Source organism: Apteryx mantelli, chromosome 2 (genome assembly GCF_036417845.1).
Source record: "Apteryx mantelli isolate bAptMan1 chromosome 2, bAptMan1.hap1, whole genome shotgun sequence".
In the NCBI taxonomy this organism is placed as follows: Eukaryota; Metazoa; Chordata; class Aves; order Apterygiformes; family Apterygidae; genus Apteryx; species Apteryx mantelli.
Window position 1 is genome coordinate 40,104,939 of NC_089979.1, and position 21,710 is coordinate 40,126,648.

At 34.4% G+C, this 21,710-nt stretch overlaps 1 protein-coding gene across 3 annotated transcripts; it reads right to left on the reverse strand.

The window, feature by feature from the left end:
• Positions 1 to 1,643: 1,643 nt before the first annotated feature.
• PPP1R42 (protein phosphatase 1 regulatory subunit 42) lies at positions 1,644 to 21,431 on the reverse strand. Of its 3 annotated transcripts, none has more exons than XM_013942889.2 (9): positions 21,285 to 21,431; positions 20,272 to 20,459; positions 17,513 to 17,679; positions 16,930 to 17,068; positions 15,176 to 15,292; positions 8,942 to 9,059; positions 8,176 to 8,304; positions 6,279 to 6,432; positions 1,644 to 2,017 (listed from the first exon to the last, which is right to left on the reverse strand). In XM_013942889.2, the coding sequence occupies exons 2-9, from the start codon at positions 20,395 to 20,397 to the stop codon at positions 1,933 to 1,935; spliced, it is 1,035 nt and encodes a 344-aa protein (XP_013798343.1). In that variant the 5' UTR covers positions 20,398 to 20,459; positions 21,285 to 21,431; the 3' UTR covers positions 1,644 to 1,932. The 3 variants fall into 3 exon arrangements, with proteins under 3 accessions (XP_013798343.1, XP_013798344.1, XP_067146624.1); XM_067290523.1 differs by lacking the exon at positions 1,644 to 2,017 and adding an exon at positions 2,042 to 3,833; XM_013942890.2 differs by lacking the exon at positions 8,176 to 8,304.
• Positions 21,432 to 21,710: the final 279 nt, after the last annotated feature.

Sequence of the window (21,710 nt, forward strand, 5' to 3'; positions counted from 1 at the left end):
TTAATACTAATTTCGGTAATCAACTAATAATGACAGTTACATATCAGACCTTCATTGATTGTTCTGTATTTTCTTATTCTGATAATAAATCACTTGCTAGCTTTAACAGAAGCAAGAAGTGGCTCTAGGTTATAACACCACTCATTTAGTACCTTAGTTTTGGCTACCTCTTTACTTTCGAACAAAGATACATAGCTTGTTATTCAAGGGAAAAACAGAAGTATACAGGAGCAACATTTACTTGAATTACCTTTATCAAAGGGCAATAAAATATAAATGATAACAGAATACACAAAACAGCTGAATACAAAAAGCCAGATCCTGATTTCTTTATTCAGGCAAAATTTCTTCCTTATTTCAGATAGGGTTTCAAGAACAAGATGTTGAGTTGACATTCATACAGAGAAACTGCATTAAGAAGGATTTTATTCCATGGGCAATTTACCATCTGTGCTTTCCTTTCTTTATCTGAAGGACTGCAATTTTCCTGTATCTTAAGTCTTGAGCTTTCATTTAATTACTCAAACTAGTCCCAGCTACTCAAACCAGTATTTGAAGTAAAATTAATGTATAATACTCTCAATCCAAAAATTAATCAGCACAGACATCATTCATCTTGTGGTGCCTTCTTTCCTAACTATTCCACATCCTGCACCAGAACTTGGAAAAATCCAAATGATGGAAATTACTTTTTAGAGCTACAGACATTCTAAAAACCCACATGCTAATAGCCCTGAAGTAAGAGACTATTAGGGTGCTTCTGCATAACTGTTACAGTGGCATATATAGAAAGAAGCAGCCTCCCAGGCATTCAGGTCACAAACCAGTCAAGACACTAGTTAAAAACAACCCCTTTCTTGAGGAAGTTTAAGAAGAAGGCAGACAATTTAGTCTACAAAGTGCTGATACTTTTATGTTTTTAATAGAAAGCATTGCTTCTAAATAAATAGACAGCTGCCTCCTCATATTTCTGAATGCTCTTAGAATGCAGTATTAGGTTCAATGTTGGTTTTGAGATTACAAAGAAAGACACAAATAACATATCCAAAGAGATGCCAATACTTTTCTTTGTAAGCTTTGAGAAAAAAAGAGAGAAAAAAAATCCAATAATGACCAATTCTGCACATTTTGTAACTAATGGCATTTAGAATGAAACTTACTTCTGCCATTACTTCTGACTCCTCCTCAACCTACATCAGTGAGATCAGACAAGACTGATCAGATCTTAATGTCAAACTGTACCAATGTCCCTGTTGCTCCTAAATCTTTGTTAACACTTCTCAGACCATGCAGCATTTCTATAAAACTTATAATCAGTGTTATCAAAAGCTTCAGATGAAATAAAGAAAAAAAAATGTTTGGTCTTTGCCCATTGCCAGAATATTGACTGAGGCAGCAAAAGCCATTTTTTTTTCAATGCCAAACCTGAGCGCAGACTAATTTGAATCGACATAATCTCAAGATTTGGGGTATTATACATTCTCTCATTACAAAACTGACAAGCTTTTTCCATACACACACACACACACACAGGGACAGTTAACAATTTTGTCCACATACATTTATATCAAACCTGATAATTTTCAAGTTCCACAAGAAACAAAATCTTACTAATAGTCAAAGCATGTCTTGCACAAATGAAATCAGATAAGACTCAGTCTTTTATTCCAAAATATTTTACCACAAACCATGCATAACTGACTATATCCAACTTTATTAGACAGGCAATTAGTGATTAATATGATAGTCAATATCTTAACTCTCTAAAAAAGGAAGATTTTATTGCTCCAAATCTCTTTTTTGAATTAAAATATTAGTCTATTATATGGATCATTTCACAGCTGGCTCTGATTTATCTTGATTTTGAGGCAGCAATTAATTCTGTTGAGAATTAAGAGAACAGAAAGATGTAGTCATCTCTATAGTCTCTGGTTACAGTGGTATTTGACTGAAGAGGTAAGGTTCAAATACATCTTTTTTTGGCAGTGAACTTCTAGAATCCTTCAAGGCCAAGTTACTTAACAAAGTAAAAAAACACTGTTAAAAAGAATTACATTTTTTTCTAGTAAAGTAAAATGTATTGGTTACAGTCACAATATATAGCATTTATCATTCAGTCTCTGTAAATAAGTAGGTTCACATATTATTTGGCCCCCCTCAGAACTGTTATTCAGGGTAGCTACTCTGCATAATACACCAAGATAAAACCATAAGAAAACCCAGGAAACGTTTTTCAGATCTCCTTATTTTTTTCAGTTGCACTCTCATGTACAAGGATATATTTTCCAGTACTCAGTAATAGATTGTGTATCTGAATACTCATCCTAAAAAAGCAGTAGACATATCTTGAACTCTTGACTATTTATTGGTTATTTTTCCCCCTTCTGACCCAATTCCAGAACTTTTGGATTGTGTGGCTTTTATAACTGTATCACAGATAGTCCTACCCATTACACTCTCTCTCTCTCTCGCTCTCTCTGTAAATATATATTTAAAGCTTTTTATATATATATATACACACACACACATATATATATAAGAAACATGCCATTAAATTAACTTGCACCTTGCACTATTTTTTAATATGACATTTAAAAAAAATGGGAATTTTTGAAATTTCATTGGTGACTGATCAAAATTAGAATTAACGTATACACAGTGATTACAAAGCTTATGTAGCCATACGTATATTCTGTTTAGGGCCAGAACAGTACCAAAGAGAGGTGTTCAAACTGTGCTGCCTTACTTGGTTTCCCTGTTGGTACTTTCTAACACACCAAAAAGCTGCAGCAGTACTGAGATTGCTATGAAAGCATCAGGATCTTCTTTGCTGGCAAGGTCTGCTGTCAGCCCTCCTGGGTCTCTGTGCCTAGTGACAGTTTGTGGTGGGGAGAAGTACTACCAAAAGTAGAGGAGGATCAAATTAGGAACCACGTAGGCAAATCAGACCCATCCATGACTCTGTAACTGGATGGGATGCATCCAAGGGTGCTGACAGAGCTGGCCAATGTCGTTGTGAGACTGCTGTCATGACATTTGAAACAGGGTGGTGAGTAGGGAAGCAGCAAACGCAAATGTCACATCCATCTTCAAAAGGGGCAAGGAAGTTTGGGGAAACTTAAAGGCTGCTCAGCCTCACCTCAGTGCGTGGACAGATTACAGAGTAAATTTTGCAGGCATGTGAAGGACAAGAGGGTGATTGGGAACAGCCAGGATATATTTCCCGAGGGTAAATCAAGCTGACCAGCTTGATTACCTCCTATGATGAAAAGACTGGCTCTGTAGATGAGAGGCAAGCAGTGGATTTGACTTGATTTCAGCAAGGTTTTCAACAGTAGTAGTCTTACAGCCAAACTGGAGAAAGATGGACTGGATAAGTGAACTACAAGGTGAGTGAAGAAGCGGCAAGACTACCTGGCACAGAGAGTAGCGATCAGTGATTCAAAGTCTAACTGGTAGCATTCCTCAGAGGTTGACTTTGGGACTGATTCTGTATAATGTCTTCATTAAAGCTTGGACAGTGGAACAGAAGTCTGCTCTGTTGCAGATTAGGGCAGTAGTGCCATTGAAGCATTGGTGTTTAGCCAAAGCTTGAATTTGAAAAGATTTGGAGTGCCCTTTGCAACATGTATAGCCCATGTCCTTGCCTTTCCTTGGTGGTAGCGTTGAAGGAAAAATGTATACTTCTTCAGAGTGAGGTCTAGTAAGTCTTGATCGGCAATTAATTCTGAAGGCTGTGCAAGAGCAATGTAAGGAATTTTCTTGCTATTTAATTAGCCATGATGTGGGATTTGCAGTAAGATAAGTAAGGCTCCAGGAATTCCCAGGTTATCCTGAGAACAAATGTAATATTTTATTTAAGAACATACAGCCATTCATAGTATATATGAATGCAAAGGCCATTGCAACTTAAACCATAAAACTTGACAACTTTCAGTTGAAGAGTCTTACATTTCTACAAGCCAATTGAGAATTCCACTGAAAAGTATGCTTAAATGCACCAAATCCCAGCATACTTGTGTTGACTTACAAAGGATCTGACACTAGACAGATCTGCTGAAATTTAGTGATGTGTTTTTTTCATTTTTTAATTGCTACCTTACAATGGTTCTTCAGGGTGTTTTTTGTCATGTGGCTTCTACTCTAGGGTTGTATATACTTCATGCTTGTTAGATGAAAATCTATAAATACTGTAGTAGTGTTTGCTAAGCTGTGCTCATGTCTTGCATGGATTCCTAAGAGAGGGCTAAAAAGCACATCAGGGTCCTTTCTTCAGAGTCCTTTATAATTCTGAATATCTGAACAAGGAGAAATAGATAGTAGGGTGTGGGAACAATAGTCAAACACTATTTAAAAGAGGCATAAGATTTTTTTTTTTTCCTGTTGTTAAAATAGAGGTCAGGTTTGCCCACCTAGAGGTATAGCTATTACTAAGTGACTGGTGATTGTAATGCTCTCCTCCAAAATGTAGCATCTCATCTTGCTAGATGAGGGCAGAATGACTGAGCATTCACCTCAGGTTTGTTAAAGCTACTGCTTTCAACTTCTCAGATATGGCAGTATGCCTACGGAACGCATGGCAGGATACACAAAGGCAAAGAGTGACCCAGTATTTACATCACTGCAGTAAATTAGTTTATTGGCACTGATTTCAACTGAACAGATTCCAGAGTTATACTAAGGTGCTAGAGAATTTATTTATATATCCCTATTCAAGTAGCAGTCTTTTATTTTATTCTCAAAGAAAATTATGTTTTCATTCTACCATACAAGAATAAGTTTTGAAATCCTGAGAAAAACAAGCATTAATTCTTTACTTTGCTAATCTGATTCATGCTTTGGGTATATAAAAGTGATTTTTAAAATTTTGTAAATTTGTTACACAATCAAAATGTGCAATGCTATGACTGCAAACAAAAGATATTATGAAATGCTGAATTGTTACCACAACAGTACTCTGCAAAAGTACTAACAACAAGGGTATAAGAACAGGAAAAAAGTAAATGCTATATACTGAAAGTCTGTTTTGCTTATAAAATAACTATTATAATGAAGACATTTGTTAAACACCAGAAAAACAGATATGCATATATTTGGTTTTGGTCTTTTATTTTATCATCCTAAAGTAGTACTGTATTCCTGGTACAATTTTGATGGAACCATTTAAAAGATACAACTCACTCTAAATTCACTGAATTGCCCTCCCTATATGTGTTCTGTTTAAAATGTTATTTGTGAAATATTCCAGTATTTTATTTATGAAATATTCAAATATTTTATGTGAAAGGTTTCAAACATTCTTGCTTCATTGTTGAAAATATATGACAAGGCTGCACATTACAGTCTGTAGACCCAAATGTGCCGTGGTTAATTTTGTGACCTGCTGCTGCCTGACAAGTTGCATGTGCCATTTGGCCTTCCCTGGGCTGGGAAGCAGCGTGGATCTCCCAGCAGAGGTATCAGGCTAATGCAAGCAAATGTGCTCCTGCTGGCTGCCCAGTCAGCAGGCCTAGATCTCCTGACAGGAGTGTGCCTGCATTACCTCTGCTCAGCCAGGTGCATGAGAAGTACATGTGGTCTACCTGACAAGCTGCTTATCAGGTGATACGCGCTGTCTCTCAGCTATGAAATGCATTTATTCTCTTTGTGGGTACAGTAGGTCTGCCAGTGCACAAGCTCTATATTTTAGATCTTTTCCCAGTTTTGGGCACACTCAGCAGCACAGAAAACTGAAGGAGGGAGGCAGGAACATAGGCTGGAAAGGATAATTTCCACATCAGTAGTTTCCAGGCAAGCAGCAGAATTCACAGCCAAAAAGGAATGCCTTTTATCAGCCGTCTCCGTGACAATGAATGATGCAGAAGTGTTAAGAATCGCAGATTGGGCATTTATGAAAACCAGCTTTTGAGGAAATTACCACTACTGAAATATCAGTTTAGACTGAAGATAATGCCATTTGTATATATTCTTGCATATTTTATATTTATGGAATTCTGTATTATTTTACCTTTGTGGAGGATATAATCCAGGAATCAAATGTGTATGACAGAAACCAGTAACACTGGAGTAAAGTTATTACTATTAGCTAGCCTGCTGATAGGATTTTTAACCAAAAACTGAAATCTATTACTCTGTCTTTCAAAGAAATAAAGACAATGAACGTGGCATGGTTTAAAAAAAAAAATCAGACTAATTTAGGATGAAATTCTGCCTTCATGTACACATTTTCCAATTGATTCAGTAAGAGCTAAGAGTGCAGATGTTTGAGAGGAACATACCTGAGTATTCCTACAACCTCTTTTTCTTCATGGGTTCTTGGCAGAGGTTTTCTTCTGTCTTTACATATCTCAGACAAAATTAAAGAATTTGATTTTTCTTTCACAGATGGACTGTAGTAAAAGGGAAGAATGGGATAATGTGTTTCAAACTCACCTGTAGAATACAAAGAATTAGTGATTAATACCATATTCCAAGTTAAAGTAAGCCTATTTTTATTATTCAATGTGATTGATCAGAGGCTCCAATATATCGTTATCCAAAACAGTGCAGTAAATTTTGGAGTAAAAGACTAGAAATTTGATAACTGAGAATGGGAAACTTTGTATGAAATTATGGAAAATGCTGCAAACACTGATGCAGGTGCATATTACAGCAGGTATTCACCTTAAAGTAGAGGTTTGTAAAAGTCACATTGCTTTTCTTGTCATTCTCTTTAATCTTAACTAATGATAACCATAAATAGTTACAGTTAAATAAGTGTCATTAAAATATTCCATTGCAAATGCAAGATACAGTCTTTAATCTTTTAGCACTGGTATAACTAAGACAACTAATATTTTATTGCTTGTAAAATAATTATTTATTCTGATCAGAGAGAATATAACATTTTATAAGAGCAAAAAAATACATAAAAATCCCTTTGCCTTTCATTGGCTTAAAGGCCCCATGGGTGTGGGCTATAGCTGCTGAACAGTGTAATGCAGATCTGCAGGTCATAAGGTAAAGCAGAATAGTTTTATCCAACTGAAACAAGAAATGGAGGTAAGCAGTATACAGTTACCTTAATCAGAAATTCTACAAGATTTTAAGATAAATGCCTTTAGTCTCAAAAAAAAAACAAACAAAAAAACCCAACCCACACAGTGCTTTTGCAGTTACTGTAAATTGACTAGCACAAACTTTCATGTTATTCAAAACGGAGTAACTTCATTTACATAGCACTTCCTCAAATCAATATTCAGAAGATAAAATATTGTTTTCAGAACCATTGGCATTACTGCTTCTAAATACAGATCAGATGGCAGCTTCTTGGGGCTGAGACTGAAAGGCTGAGTGTTTTTCACTTCATGTCTTCAAAACGAGCTGATCTTTGTGAGATTTGATGAAATAATAATTTGAGATAGTATGGCTATAAAGAATATACTCTCTCCCCCAAGCTACATACCACAGTTTATCTTGTGACAAGAACAGTGTAACAGCCACTGATTTTTATTTTATAAATATGATTATTTGAACTATTTTGAGTACTTTAAATTTTAATGTCTGTTTCCAAGTCTTCCAAAGACAATCTCTTTCACAAGGTTACAGTACTTCTTGTATCCATTAGGCAAGAAATGCTGTTAAACCTTTTTTTTTATATATATATTTTCAATCTGGAGTCAACTCCTTAACAACAACAGCAATGATCACTTAAAAAAATCTCGGAGTTTATTTCAGGTTTTGCTTGATTTTCAAAACTGATTTTTTTTTCCACTTTAAGAACCTGTTGGCTTTTTCTCATCTGTTTAGACTTTTACTTCTGCTAGAGCTAAATTAATTTAATGAGATAAATTTTAAGAACTGCACAGCATGCAAACGATGTAATTCATGCAGATTTATTCTAGAATGTTCAACACTTTTTTTAATATATGGAAAGTGATAGTGAATATTTACAAACATGCATTCAAAATGTTCTTGCTACTCCCTTCCATAAATCCAGGAGGTTGGGATGGGGGAAAAAAAAGATGAACAAGAACTAAAACTAAATTATATATCGGAAAAGACTAATTTCATAATCCTGTGTTTTGGGCTTACCACTAATATTAGTGTCATTTCTACTATATTTTGTGTTGGTTACTATTTTATTGTTTCTATAATAATGCAAATAACCATGGAATAATTGATTAGTTTGCTTACAGAAACCTAGATAGGCTGCATGCTCATTTGTCATTCTTTCTTTGTTTTTTTTCCTGGCACCTTTGGAGGCTTTCCAATTCAATAGGAATTGTCTTTCCATTTCTTTAATTTCTTTCCCATCAAGGGATTCTGTAAAAGAAAAGAGAACATTTTCTGCGATAGCAGAAGTTAACTAAACGGCTAAATAAAAGTGTATGTAATGTGTAGTGGTTTATATTTGTTCTTTTCAGATCTTTTTTGCTCTTTTTAGTCTCTCTGTAAGAAAAATCCGATGAGATAGTACAGCTTGATACTCCTAATTTAATTAGTTGAAAGAATGAGCTGACACTTTTTAATTACAAAAGAAAACATCTACTATTTTTATAGTTTTCAAAGGTAATATCTCAAATTCGGTTAAGATGCAATACTGTTTGTAGAAAGTTCTGATGAGGAAGTATGCTTTTACACAAGGTATGTATAGGCACAGAAATTCAGGATAAGAGAGCTACTACTTATGTTAGTAAGCATGAGAATGGTTACTACTACTAATAGGAAAAGCTGAGCAACAAAATTTGTGTAGCTTATTAACAAGTAGTTTTAGCTACATTACTTGTACTAAACAAATTAAAAAATACATCATTTGACATTAATATGTATGACAGTACTTGTGCTTACATGTATAATACTGCAATTCAAGAACAGATAATGGGCCAGTTATTTCTAAAATGGAGAGGGTTTTAAAGTTATGGGTGGGTTTTTGGTTTGAATGTTGGTTTTATTTGTTTACCTAAAGTTTGTGACTCTACTATAATCCTGTCCCTGTACTTTGGTTTGTGGCAAAGAGGGTTCCCTGTAAGATCCATGCTGCGTAGCTTGGTCCATTTGCTTAATACAATCTCCAAATCCTGCAATTAATAAAAGAACAGAACACTGTAATTACTTTTCCCTCTCCAGGATAGAATTCAATGATTTGTTCAGTCAGGCCCAAATCCTGCAAATAGAAATAACTTCAATGAGACTATTCAGGTGCACAGATTAAGAATTTATATTTTCAGCTAGAGTGGTATGTAGCATTCCCTGAATGCATCGTAATTGCACAGAAGAAATGAAGATGCAATTGGAAAACCTCTGTTTTTAAGGATACAGTAATGCCAGCTATAGAAAATTACCACTATCATCCCACTCCTAAGCATGTAAAGCTGAAGAATCACCAGTTAAAAGTTAGTGTTATATGTAATTCTGTCAACACATAGCCATGTTTCACAAAGCCCTTAGACTATCACAGTGTCTGATTAGACTTTCAAAAATTTATGGAAGAATAAATATTTTACACAGAAAAAATAGATTTAAAAAAGCTAAAAATCATGTAAGCCACACTAAGTTCACTCTCTCTATATATGTATGTAAAATTGTATTTTACAGGAGAAACAGTAATTCCCCCCTTACATAACTGTGGGTGGTCAGTTATAGGTTTGGCCCAAATAGTGAAACTTTTGAAATATACCTTTCTCCATCTGTGTTTCCTTCTGGTTACCCAAGGACAGTATGACCTAGATAAAACCTCTTCTGTCTTTTAAATACAATAAATTCAAGTTAAAAGGATGCCCAGCATACCAGATTGGTCCCTTCTACTCAGATACCCAACTTTCTAAAATATGCTTTTCAAAATTTCACTTGACTGTCTAAAATATGCTTTTCAAAATTTCACTTGACTGTCATTCTTGATATGCTTCCTTATATGTGCATAAAGCTTAAGAAGGGATTCAGAACAATCTGCATGACTGTGAAAGGAGAGATAAATTGAAATAATTTATATTCTACAGTTGTAATAAATTTGAAAAAAAAAAAAATCTACTGATCATGATGTGACAGATGCTAAACTGTAAAGTCTGTAGAGTTTCATAGCTTGATGCCAAAAATGAAATAACTGCTGATGCAGAAATCTCTTAGCTCCTTCAAATTTAGAAAATCACCTGGGGAATGTAAGTAGAGAGAATTCTGGTTTTGCAGACTCTACTCCCTTGGTAGAAAATCCTCTGTAGAAAACACTATGGACTGTGTAAAACATGTTTAGAAAAACCTATAGAAAGGAAGTGGCAGCACAACCTCCAAACAATGATCCAAAGATGATAGTGCTTTTTCAGAAAAATAAACAGATGTGAAAGTCTGGTTCTCTGAAGAAGATGACTGATAAAATGATGCAAGAAACTCTGAGGACCAGTCTACTTTTGAAGGTATGTTGATAGATATCCTAACATTACACAGTAAAACTTCACTAGCATTTATCAGAATAGCAATGTGATAATCCACACAGTTTAGGTGCTAACACCACAAATGACAATTTAGATGAAAAAATATTTTAGGCTAAGCTTATTTAAAAATAAATGCATTTAGCAAGTATGTTTATTATTTATTCTTACCTGAGCATTCAGGCACTGTCATTAAAATCTATAATGATGTCTAGATTTCATTAGAAAGATTTTTTTCAAGTAATAGTTTTGGAACACAAAATTGTCTATTACTGAAACATAAAATGTATACAGTTTAACTTTGATGAATGTATACAAAGAGTCCTGTAGATTTTTGTTAGCTGTTACTCACTTGATAAATGACCCAGAACATGCTTACTCCAGTGTATGTTTATCTAAGACCACACTAATCCTGTGCTGAAATACGATTACCCTTTCGATACGCTCTAGTTGTTCATTGCCTTCCTGTCTCTAATAAAGTGCTTTTACTTCCCAGCCTTTCAATAAGCTGTACTAAAGGGACCAGACAGTTTTCTGGGCAGTCTCCGTTTGATAAATGATCATGTCATGCTATCACTCTGAGGTCTGCTACAAAATACTGACGAGCAAATTATATTCCATCTATGGGGGGGAAGGGGGAAGGGCAAGTGCTTTAGTAGGCAGCTGCAGCACTGGCAATAACGTTCTTCACAATTAATGATGGTCATTTAAGAATTGGTATTTGACTAGCATGCTCCAGTTTTTATCGGAAACGTCTAGTCCAACTGCCCTAACTATATCTACAGAAAGCAATTTGTCACCATTTTGACTACCTGTCATAATCTGTTTGAGGAAATCTATAATTTTTCTCTTGTTCCTGACTGAATTCCGAAGTGAGTGAATTCATCTTTTTTGATATCCTCTTGTCATAATCAATACTGGGCAGAGGTTGAATAAATTAAAGACTTAGGAAATACAGGTTTTTATAGGTATTTTCAGTTATATTTTCTGTATCTATCCAAAGAGTTATGTAAGTCATAATCTTCCTGAATGTAACTAAAAAAACCCCATCATTAATAGGGTCAGTTTTTTCGGAAAGAAAAAAAAAAATTCCCTTTAATATTCCTACAGCAGCCCAGAAGTCCTTGTGAACCCAAATAATGTAAACAACAAGAAGCTCAATAGGATAAAATAAAGTAATAGCAGAAAACAAGGAAAAGCCAATTCTATTAAAATGGATTATATTCCTGATAGCTAGCATAAGATATGCTTTTACATGTGGTAGCTAGTTATAGTAAGTTATTTTGCATGAACTGAGAAAAATTAACTAATTTCTGTTCTGTATACCATTCAGACTGCAGTACAGAAACTTCGGTCATGTGAAACAAGCCTTGATGTCTGTTAATTATGCTAACAATGCCCTGAAGTAGCCAGAACCTTAGGTGCATTAATTCACTAGCCCTAATTTTCAGCTATGCTGAAATCAGCACAGCATAGCTGAGGAGTGAGGGAGTATGGGTTTTTACACTGATGTGAAAAAATGAGATAAATATTTCAATTTAAAGTAACTACATATTATACAAATTATACAAAAGTGAGAAAAGCATACATGGGAAGCTTATATTTCATGCATTTGTTATGCCTTTCACATTGCCTGCTTTTGCATAGATTCTGTTTTGTTCTCACTGCCCTCTCCCTCTGCTACGCAGGTCACCACTGCTATTACCAGCCCTGCTGAGAGCTGGACGGCTCCTCTGCAGCTGCTCTTCCAACCCTGACACCAGGCGAAGCAGGGCTGGGCACGGAGCTCGCTGTCGCTTCTCTGTGCCACCGCACCACAGCCTCTAATTCCAAACATTCCTGGGCATGTTCTTGATGGCAACAGGAGGCTTGAGGGCAGGGGAGTAGCAGGAATGGGAAAACAGGAGAGAGAGCCTTTGGTATGAAAAAGAGGTATACTTCAGAGTTTTGAAAATAGAGGGGCAAGAGGGAGGGACTTGTGTGAGAATGAAAGAGCCTCTGGTGCTTGCAACAAGCTCAGGTTACACAAGCAATCAGGTATATTTAGTACAATAACAGTATATCCCCTAACACTGTTTTTACTGTCACAGCTGTAGAATAACATAAGCCATGGAATCATGAAATTTAGGGATGCAAAAAAATTGAAATACACTCAAAACTTCCCTTGACTTTTTTTTTCATTTACTGGATGCATAAGATCATTCTCCTGCTAGATGTTTACTATAAGCAAAAGCCTCTTAGAGATAAAACTGCCATTTTTTGTAATACGTTGCCTGGTCTACTGCTTTTTTTTTAACTTTTTTTTAATCTAAATGAGAATTTATATTATTGTTAAGCAGAGCCTACTTAAATATAATCTCTGAAACACAGCAAGTATAGCTGCAAAGTTGGATATTCAGCTGTATTATGCTATGTGTGACATATTTAATATGGTCGTTAATTTTACAGTCCTGCAAGAATATGAACAGGAAATTGTTTAGAGAGCACACAGGACAAGCAGTTTCAAAATCTACTAGAGCTTGACCCAAGTATCACTGATAGCAGCAGTAGCTGACTCAAATGCCAATCACATAAATTTTCAAAAGCTGTGATCATATAACATGGAACCCTAAATGTCTAGTTGATTTGGATAAATATTAACTCTTGTCTTCCTGGTGATCATATAATGAAATTAAATAATATACACACAATTACTGAATAATGCAGTTTCGTTTTCTTATTCTCCTTATTCTGTTTCAAAACATGCTGTTTTTCCCTCAGTTACTGAATCACTGAAAATGCTGTTTCTAAACCTGCATCCCCATTCTTAATATAAATTGGTTCTTTGGATAAGACAGTTGTCTTTTAAGATCATCACAACTGAAATCTTTTGTATTTATAAGAAAGAAAAACAGTTAAAAAATCACTGTAATAGGACTCCTTTCCAAAAGAAAAATTATTTGAAATTAAAATAATTCCAAGTCTGTGCTAAGGATTTGTAATATATTTAAATATTTTAAATTAAATACAAAATAAACATATTTTCTATTAAAATGTTAAAGAAATTCACGCCACTAAATTGGAAAGACCCTGAAATCAGTGTTTGATGAAGTGCTGAGGTCATATTTTGATGACTGGTCAGTTCAGAAAAAAAACATATTCTTCACCTTGATATCTTCAGTACTATGAGCTACACTATTTATGAATAGTGCAGTTCTAAAATCTTAAGACATAATTATCAGAAACCACCTTTTCAGATTCCTTACTAAAGATACTGCTTTTAGTTAATAAAATCAGCTTTAAAGAGGCTACATATTAAAAAAAAAAAGCGTACTGTTATTGTAATGTAATCAACACATTTAATTACAGCTTTAATTACCTAATAAAGATAACTTGAATTGTGTTTGTATATGAATTCAATCACAACTGCCAGCTAGAAACACAGGCTGAAATACATTATAAATATATTAATAATCCTCTAATAAAAAGGAAAAGCATCATTCAACATTTTAAATATTAAAATGTTAAAAATTAAGAGTCCAAATAAAGTATACTGACCTAGGTAATTGCTAAAATACACACACAAAGTACTGGGATCTCCTCGTTAGTAAACATAACTGCCAAATTTAATGTAAAAGATACTAAGTGTTCTAATAAGTAATAGCATTAAGTGTTTTAATAATTACTAACCAAACAAAGTTAACTTTTCCAAGAAAACAGAATATATATGCAAAACAGTAATAAAATAGTTCATTTTAGTAAAGGCTTTTTCTTGCTGATTTGTATTACAATTTAAGTCAATTCACTCTGGCATTTATTAATAAAAAGATCCATTTCAAAAGCAAGTGAAACACTAATGCCTATGGTTATATGAAATGAACACAGTGTAAACAATCATTTATAAAGTTTGTTCTTCCTTGCCCTCACCATGTAATGCCTGTGGCAGCATACAGTTCAACATAAACGCAATATTCAATTAGTAGTAGCATGAGACTCAAAATATTGTTCGAACTTCAGTTTTCTTAATGTCAGCAAGTAGAAAACATCATAACTTTTGGAAGCTACTCTTGTTCCTTTTTGAGAAGAGAAGCTGGAAATTATATATCTGGAACATTCTGTTTAAACCACATTCACTACTGCAAAAGGAAGAGTAAAAATACTCATATTGCATTTTTTAACTTATTTTAGAAGTTTGACCTCTTACTTATGAAGACATGCCTTTCCTTAACAGACATTTATAAAGGAATTCAATTTCTACTTTCATAACAAACACGTTTTATGCTACTCTGGTAACAATATCCAAAAAGGTCATATTAATATGAGAACAGCTGAAAAATTAGCTATGTGATGCAATATCCAATAAATGCCTTTTATTTACATTAAAATAGAGAATTAAGAACTGTAATGTGGTAAAATGTTGCAAGTTAATTAACAATGGCACTGGATTCTTTGCAGATCATGCTATTGATAGTCACCCAGATGGCCAAAACATACATACCAGCTCTACATTCTGGATATGTTGTAACTTCTGTGCATGTACTGCTCAGTTGATAGATGCATGTACAATGGCCACTTCATGTAGGATTACAGGACATTTCGACATCTTAGGTAAAAGGTTTCCTTTTTTAATCTAGACAAAATTTCTGGATGAGGAAAAAGAGCATACTTGGAAAGACAGAGGTTCACTAACTGTAGAGGTAAAGTGTATTTGTACTCATCTATTTAGGGATAAAGATGAATTCAACTATTTTGTTATCACTCATAACAAAAAGAACAAATATTTATTTTAATACCTTCATATATTGAAGCTGATTGTCAACTGCTGTAAGATGAGAAATATTTTCCAAAACTGCTAACTCTGCTAATTCATCAATGTTGTTATTGCTGATATTCAACACGGACAAAGACTTCTGGAGGAAAAAAAGCAGGCCAAGAAAATTACTTTTTTTCCACACCATGCATGAGTCAAGTTGTAAATTCTTACCAAAAAGTCTCTTAAAGAAAGAGCAGATATATAAAGCAGAAACATGAAAGCAGAACTACCTCATACATTACACGCTGTTTTATGTTTGCTTTGCATCTTGTCCTAAAATGCTGTAAGATTATTTCTCAATTATTTCAGGAATTCTTAGTATATATGGAATTTTTCATCTAATCATGTTCAGATTCTTTACAAAGTTTTCCAAGTGCTACTAACTCTACCTTTGAAGTAGGTAACTGGCACAGAAATTGACTGACTTTTCCAAGGGTAGACTTTAACTTAATAGAGCTGAAATCCATATCTGATACCCATGCACTCTCAATTAACAGCTGGACTATGCTGCTTTTTTTTTTTTTTCCTGGCTTGGTCCTGCAAACTTCTGTGTATGCATAGCTCTATGCCTTGGCCTCTCCTCTGGAACACTAGTGAGTCAAGCAATGGACTTTGCCTTTGTAATGAATGACTCTTCCAGGGGAAAAAATGAATGTACTTTAGGATAGTCATAGGCAACAGTTACAGAGATCTTTATGTTCTAGATAAAAGTAAATGTGTTTCAGGTGTTTACTTAATGTGGTTTCATGTAAAAAGAACAGAAGTTTATTATATCTTTAGAAGATGAAAAAAGGCACCTATGCCAGCGAGTTTAGAATTATACCAGATTTGGGACTTATCACTGGTTAAACAAAATCTATTTCAGCAGTATCAGGAACTGTAACCCCCTTCCAAAATCTGAGCTGAAGAACAAGATCTGCATTGCAGGAAGAAATTACTGGTATCATCCTGATACACACAGTGCATAAACTAAACAAGTTTCATCCAAAGGATGGAGGATATTATCATAAGCAGAACATTTGCTGGTGGTACACAGAGAACTATTTGGCCCCATGTTTTTGGCCCTTTCCTCACTGCCAGCATTAAGAGCCAAAAACAGATTCAAGAGAAAGATGAAATAAAAAGTGATGTCTTAAAAATGATCAAAAAAGCACTTGAAGGGTAAAAACAGAATGCTTTTACATGTAGTTTCCACAAAGATGTTAAGTGATCAAGAACGCAGGATGTTTCTGAAAAAAAAAATCCTAAATAAAAGCTAGGAACAACAAAATGCTGGTGAGTCTAAGTCAGGATGCTACAAAACATTTAAACATATGAATTATCATCCTGGGAAGGAGATGTTATCTGTATAACCTCTCTCTACTTTCGTTATCATTCCAAGATAGAGTGATGAAAGTAGAAGTGCTGTCACAGGATGGCTCTTTTCTATTAAAGGAAGAGAGCAATTCATGTTTTGGATTACTTCATCTCAAAACAGCAAGAATTAAAGCGAGGTCAAGTGTTATGATATACATATGAACAGAAGAATTCACTTTTGAGTGAACATTTTTTGTTCATCCTCACGAAACAATCTATCAAGCCCTGAATAAACTGAGAAATATAGCAAGATGAACCTCTGTATTATAGAACTACATCCATTAGTAAATATAGTCTTGAACTTTTTAACCACTTAAACAATACATTTGATGTTTACTACTGATTAATGGTCCATTGAAAATCTCTAAATGTACTTACTGCCAGGGAAGTAAGAGATCTTGGATCAAACAGAAGCTTTTCACCAAGAGGGAGATGTTGACTTTCAATATGTAGCTCCCTTATTTCTTCTAATTTATCCAAACCCTCTACTACAGCGATGCAATTACCCCCCAAATACCTGCAGAATAGAACATAGATTTAATATCCTTTGAAAGCAAAAGCTAACACAAGCTTTACTAAAAAAAAAAAAAAAATTATTTACAGTATTACTGAATTATAGCTGGAAATTATAATAGAATAAGTAAATAACTGAACATGCAAGTATAACATACAGCATGATCCAAATCTTTTTTTAAAGCTTTTATGATATACCAATACTATTACTATTATTAAATGACTGAAAAAAGAAAATAATTCAAATGCGAGTATGTTAAGATGATACATATTACGTTACTTTAAAATCATAGAACACTTGATTAAAAATCAATTATAAGCAATTATTTTTATTTGAATGGCAAAATTTAACATCTAAAAGGGCCTTAATATCCACATTAGGTTTAAATTTCTTAGTGCAACAATTATTTTCTTACTACTAAAATAAGATATGTGATTTTCAACTTACAGTTTTTCAAGGTGTTTCAGTGATGAGAGATTTTCTATACATGAAATACAATTGTTTTGCAGGTATAAGTGTGTTAAATTTGTAGCAAAGTCCAAGTTCTGTATTTGACTGATTTGGTTATCATATAAATACAGAACTCTAAGATTTCTGCACAAAGACAGATCACCCTGAAATAAACAGCAACAAATTAATGCTATACAAAGTTCACTCATTATCAGCTTCTAGAAGCTGTTGCTTGTTTTTATATTTAAGTTCTGCTGTATGACTTATGTGTTTTCATTTTTAATAAACATTTTTAACAACTATTTTTACTAGAAAAACTGGATTAGAATCAGTAATCACCTATATAGGTTAAAACTGAAATTTGTCATTAACATTTTGCTGTACAGAAGCTGAGAATTACAGCCATTATCGGCAGGTAAATCACATCCTACATGATTTCATTCCTTTCCTTGCCTCCTTTAGGTAAATTTCAGAAAAGCACAACTGCTCAGGGCAGTTGTCTTTATCGAAGTTTAATACTTCAGTGATGTTATGGAAAGCAGTTCTTGGCAAAGAAGTAATGACTTATGCAAAAGCTTGTACATCAATGTATTTTACTAGACATCCAATTTTAAGATTTAACTGAAATGTCACGTTTCTTTGAAATGCTATTCTTCTTAAATAAGTGAAAAGTAGCATGTTCTTATCAGTTTTTTTAAAAACGTATATCACTTTGATATCTAATGAACCAGTCCTAATCAAATGGACTAATCAAATTAATAACTCACTATGTCTATGAACATTCCTAGGAGTGGGCTGAATAGCCATGTGCTTACATGGATCTGTTCACATGAAACAAGGAAGGTCTTATATCTTCATGGCTAAAATCACACTTTCATTTTTATAATAGAAATACATCATATACAATTCAGTTGTTCAGGGTTTAGCAATTTCAAAATGTGCTCAGTATCTTGAGGGGATTTGAATTAGCTCAGGACTTACTGAAACCTGTACAAATTTCCTGTTATTAAGCTCAACTGGAGGAGGACTGGGTTAAATTTGCAGGTTTAGTCTTTGAAAATGAAAAGGTCATGATTTATTTTTAAAATGAATAAGCCCCAGGGAACAATTTTATTAACAAGTGTAGATTCTAACCTGTATAATTTGAAATAGCCACTACACCAGTCCAAATTTGTTAATCTCACTTGGCTTATATCCTATTCCTGAACTCTCCTTTGCTTTCTCAGACTTCCTCTGAAATGTAAGGAATAAATCACAGATAGACAGAAAAGATTTTGCTGCAAGTTAATAGCTTTTGGTAAAATTCCCAAGAATGGAAGATATATGGCATTAAGGAGAACAAAATAAGTGTTGCACTTAATAGTATCTAATATGATTACTACCTCCTTAAAATGATGAAAAAATCTGATCTGCAAAATTAGTAGTTCCTCCTATCTCCTTCTATTCCATAGTTCATATTTTTATAAGGTAACCATCAATAACTAGAAGTCCTTAAATCAAAACCAGAATATTGCTGAAAATCTGAATTTTGTTTTTAATATAAGACCTAAAGCCTCCAAGAACCACATGGCTGGATTTTAATATGGCTAGAGCATCTGTTCTCAAAGTCCTGCATCTACTGATTGAATGGCAATAGCCTGGCTCTATTGTACAGGCATACCTCGGAGATGTTGCAGGTTCAGTTCCAGACCATCGCCATAAAGTGAATATCGCAATAAAGCGAGTCACACAAATTTTTTGGTTTCCCAGTGCATGTAAAAGTTATGTTTACACTATACTGTAGTCTATTAAGTGTGCAATAGCATTATGTCTAAAAAAACAATGTACAAAATGTGACGTAGAGACACGAAGTGAACCCATGCTGTTGGAAAAATGGCAGATAGAATTGCTCGACACAGGGTTGCCACAAACCTTCAATTTGTAAAAAAGGCAATATCTGCGAAGCGCAATAAAGCGAAGCACAATAAAACGAGGTTTGCCTGTATAGGAAAAAGTGTCAGGTCTAAATGATTGATTTGAGATACTCTCTTTCTTAAATGGTTAAAGAGATAAGCAAGCCGTAGTTATCATTCCATTCTGGCGACTCTCTGAAAGCTCCTTTACAATGTAGCAACTGTATCAAATAGTCAAAATAGCAAATTGTTCAAAATTTTAAAGAGCTGTAGATATGTGGACTAGTCCTGCGAAATACTGCAAAAAAACCTTTCACTTTAACATTTCAGTTCACCTCTTGTGTAATTGCTTACATGGATTTTCTTTTCTTAATTAATGCCAAAATTAGCTAGTCCTGTCTGCTATGTAGACAACTATGTATTTCCACCACTTTCAGGTAGGTAAAATTCTTCAACAAGATTTTTGCTAAATAAAGAAAAAAGTATCAGGTCAGTAATAAGCAGCTCTGCAGACTGTTGGAAGTATATTCACCTCCTTTGATGTTTTACATGAAAAGTTACAGCAGAAAGATTATTTTCACATTTCAAATATGCATGCATTTAAAATCCATGCATGTACTTTCAGGTACAAGCAGTTTTCCACACAACAGCAGTACTTTAATTAAGCAGTAAATGCTGAAGCATGTTTCCAAACAGATATGTTTTTAAGGCTTGACTGCAAATAAATATATTATAAAATATCATATAACTGTTAGAAAATATAAACTTGGCTTTGCTTGTTTTTCTCTCCCAACTATAAAAAATTCATCAGAACAACATTTGAACAGCTATATTAAAAATGAAATACAGAAAAATAAATCTTACAATTGTATCTATATTTTTATCTGACAAATTCAGATGCGTTATTCTTCGCAGGTACTGTGCAAAGTACTCTTTGGGATTCTTGTGACTGATGCTTTTAGCAATTAGATGCATTGTTAGTCGAACCATAATTCTGTAGTAGGCCAAACTGCTCTACTTCTTTAATATCTCGAAGCGTATTCCACGCGTTCCTGTAAGTAGTTTCATAAAATGATTTAAAAACAAAAAGCAAATAAGGTTATACTACTTGCACCTCAGAGCTCCAAAGTTTACATGTATACTTTACCGAAATCTCAAGTTTTCCCCCCCCCAATTCCCTTTTTGCTGATCTTGACAAATATATTATGGTCTTTGCCTCTTATAAAAATCTAACCCCATCACTGCTTGCAGACTCCTTTATTGCATTCAATAACAATTAAAATACATCACATTTGCTTTGTTGTTTCAGTGTGCTTAAGCGGGTTGTACCTTAATATTTCTTAGCCTTTTTTATATAGAACTATGAGCACAGTGGTCTATGGAGGAAATAATTCCCATACATAAATAACTAATTAATGGCAGCTCATAACCTAATTATTGGTTAAAAAAAACATATATCTATAGCAGGTTTTACAGGCTAGAACTGGTATAAAGCTACACACTACTTCTTTTTATGTATCGGCATAGCACTGTTGTCATGCACACAACTAAAAACAGTTTTTCACATTAAGGCTTACTGTAGGGACTCTCATAACAATACCAACCATTTTTCTATCCCTGCACCAAAGCGCATTGCTTCATGTGAGCTTATAAACTCAGCGAGGAGGAGGAAGGGGGGATACATATTTTGAAGTGGATGGGTAGACTGCCTGGGGTTAAAAATACCCTAGCAAATGTAACTTAACAATGCAGAATAAAAAGGCTTTTTTAGCCTGTTCACAATGCAACCCTACAAACTAGTGTATCAAAATAACTGAGATACCAAAAAGCATCCAGACACTACAAAATGTCATGCAGCCAGACAAACAGGTGCTTACCGTGAAACCAGGCACGGAGAATCCACCTTACCGGTATTAAACATATGAGAAACTGAGGAAAAGGGAAGATTAAAACCGAAAAGACAAAAGAAACCTCATTACTAAGCAAGGCTGAAGTTCAGTGGTCCCCCCTTACCCACGTGCAAAAAGCATGGGTTTTGGTTTTGCTTTTTTTAAAGGGGTAAGGGAAGAAGAACAAAAGGGACTTTATTTTTAGTGGGAAGAATACCTTTTTCTTGCTTGTTTACATTAAAAAACCCTACCCAGACTTTCCGTGGACCTTCTTCCAAAGCAAGCAACAACTGGGAGAAAAAACAAACAAACAAGCAAAAAAGGTCACGTGGCCAGCGTGCGCGGCTTTCTGTGAGTAAAGCTCTTCCTCAAAGCCTCCGCTCCTAGCGCCGTGTGATTTGACACCGTCCCCGC

Excerpts from the sequence above, each read along its gene's own strand:
- PPP1R42 (XM_013942889.2), bottom strand. The coding sequence starts at position 20,397 with ATGGTTCGACTAACAATGCATCTAATTGCTAAAAGCATCAGTCACAAG. Across the intron at positions 8,305-8,941 it reads AGTAGAGTCACAAACTTTAG|AATCCCTTGATGGGAAAGAA; the intron begins GTAAACAAATAA and ends TTTCTTTTACAG. Across the intron at positions 2,018-6,278 it reads GAGGTTGTAGGAATACTCAG|TAACTTGGCCTTGAAGGATT; the intron begins GTATGTTCCTCT and ends TACTTTGTTAAG.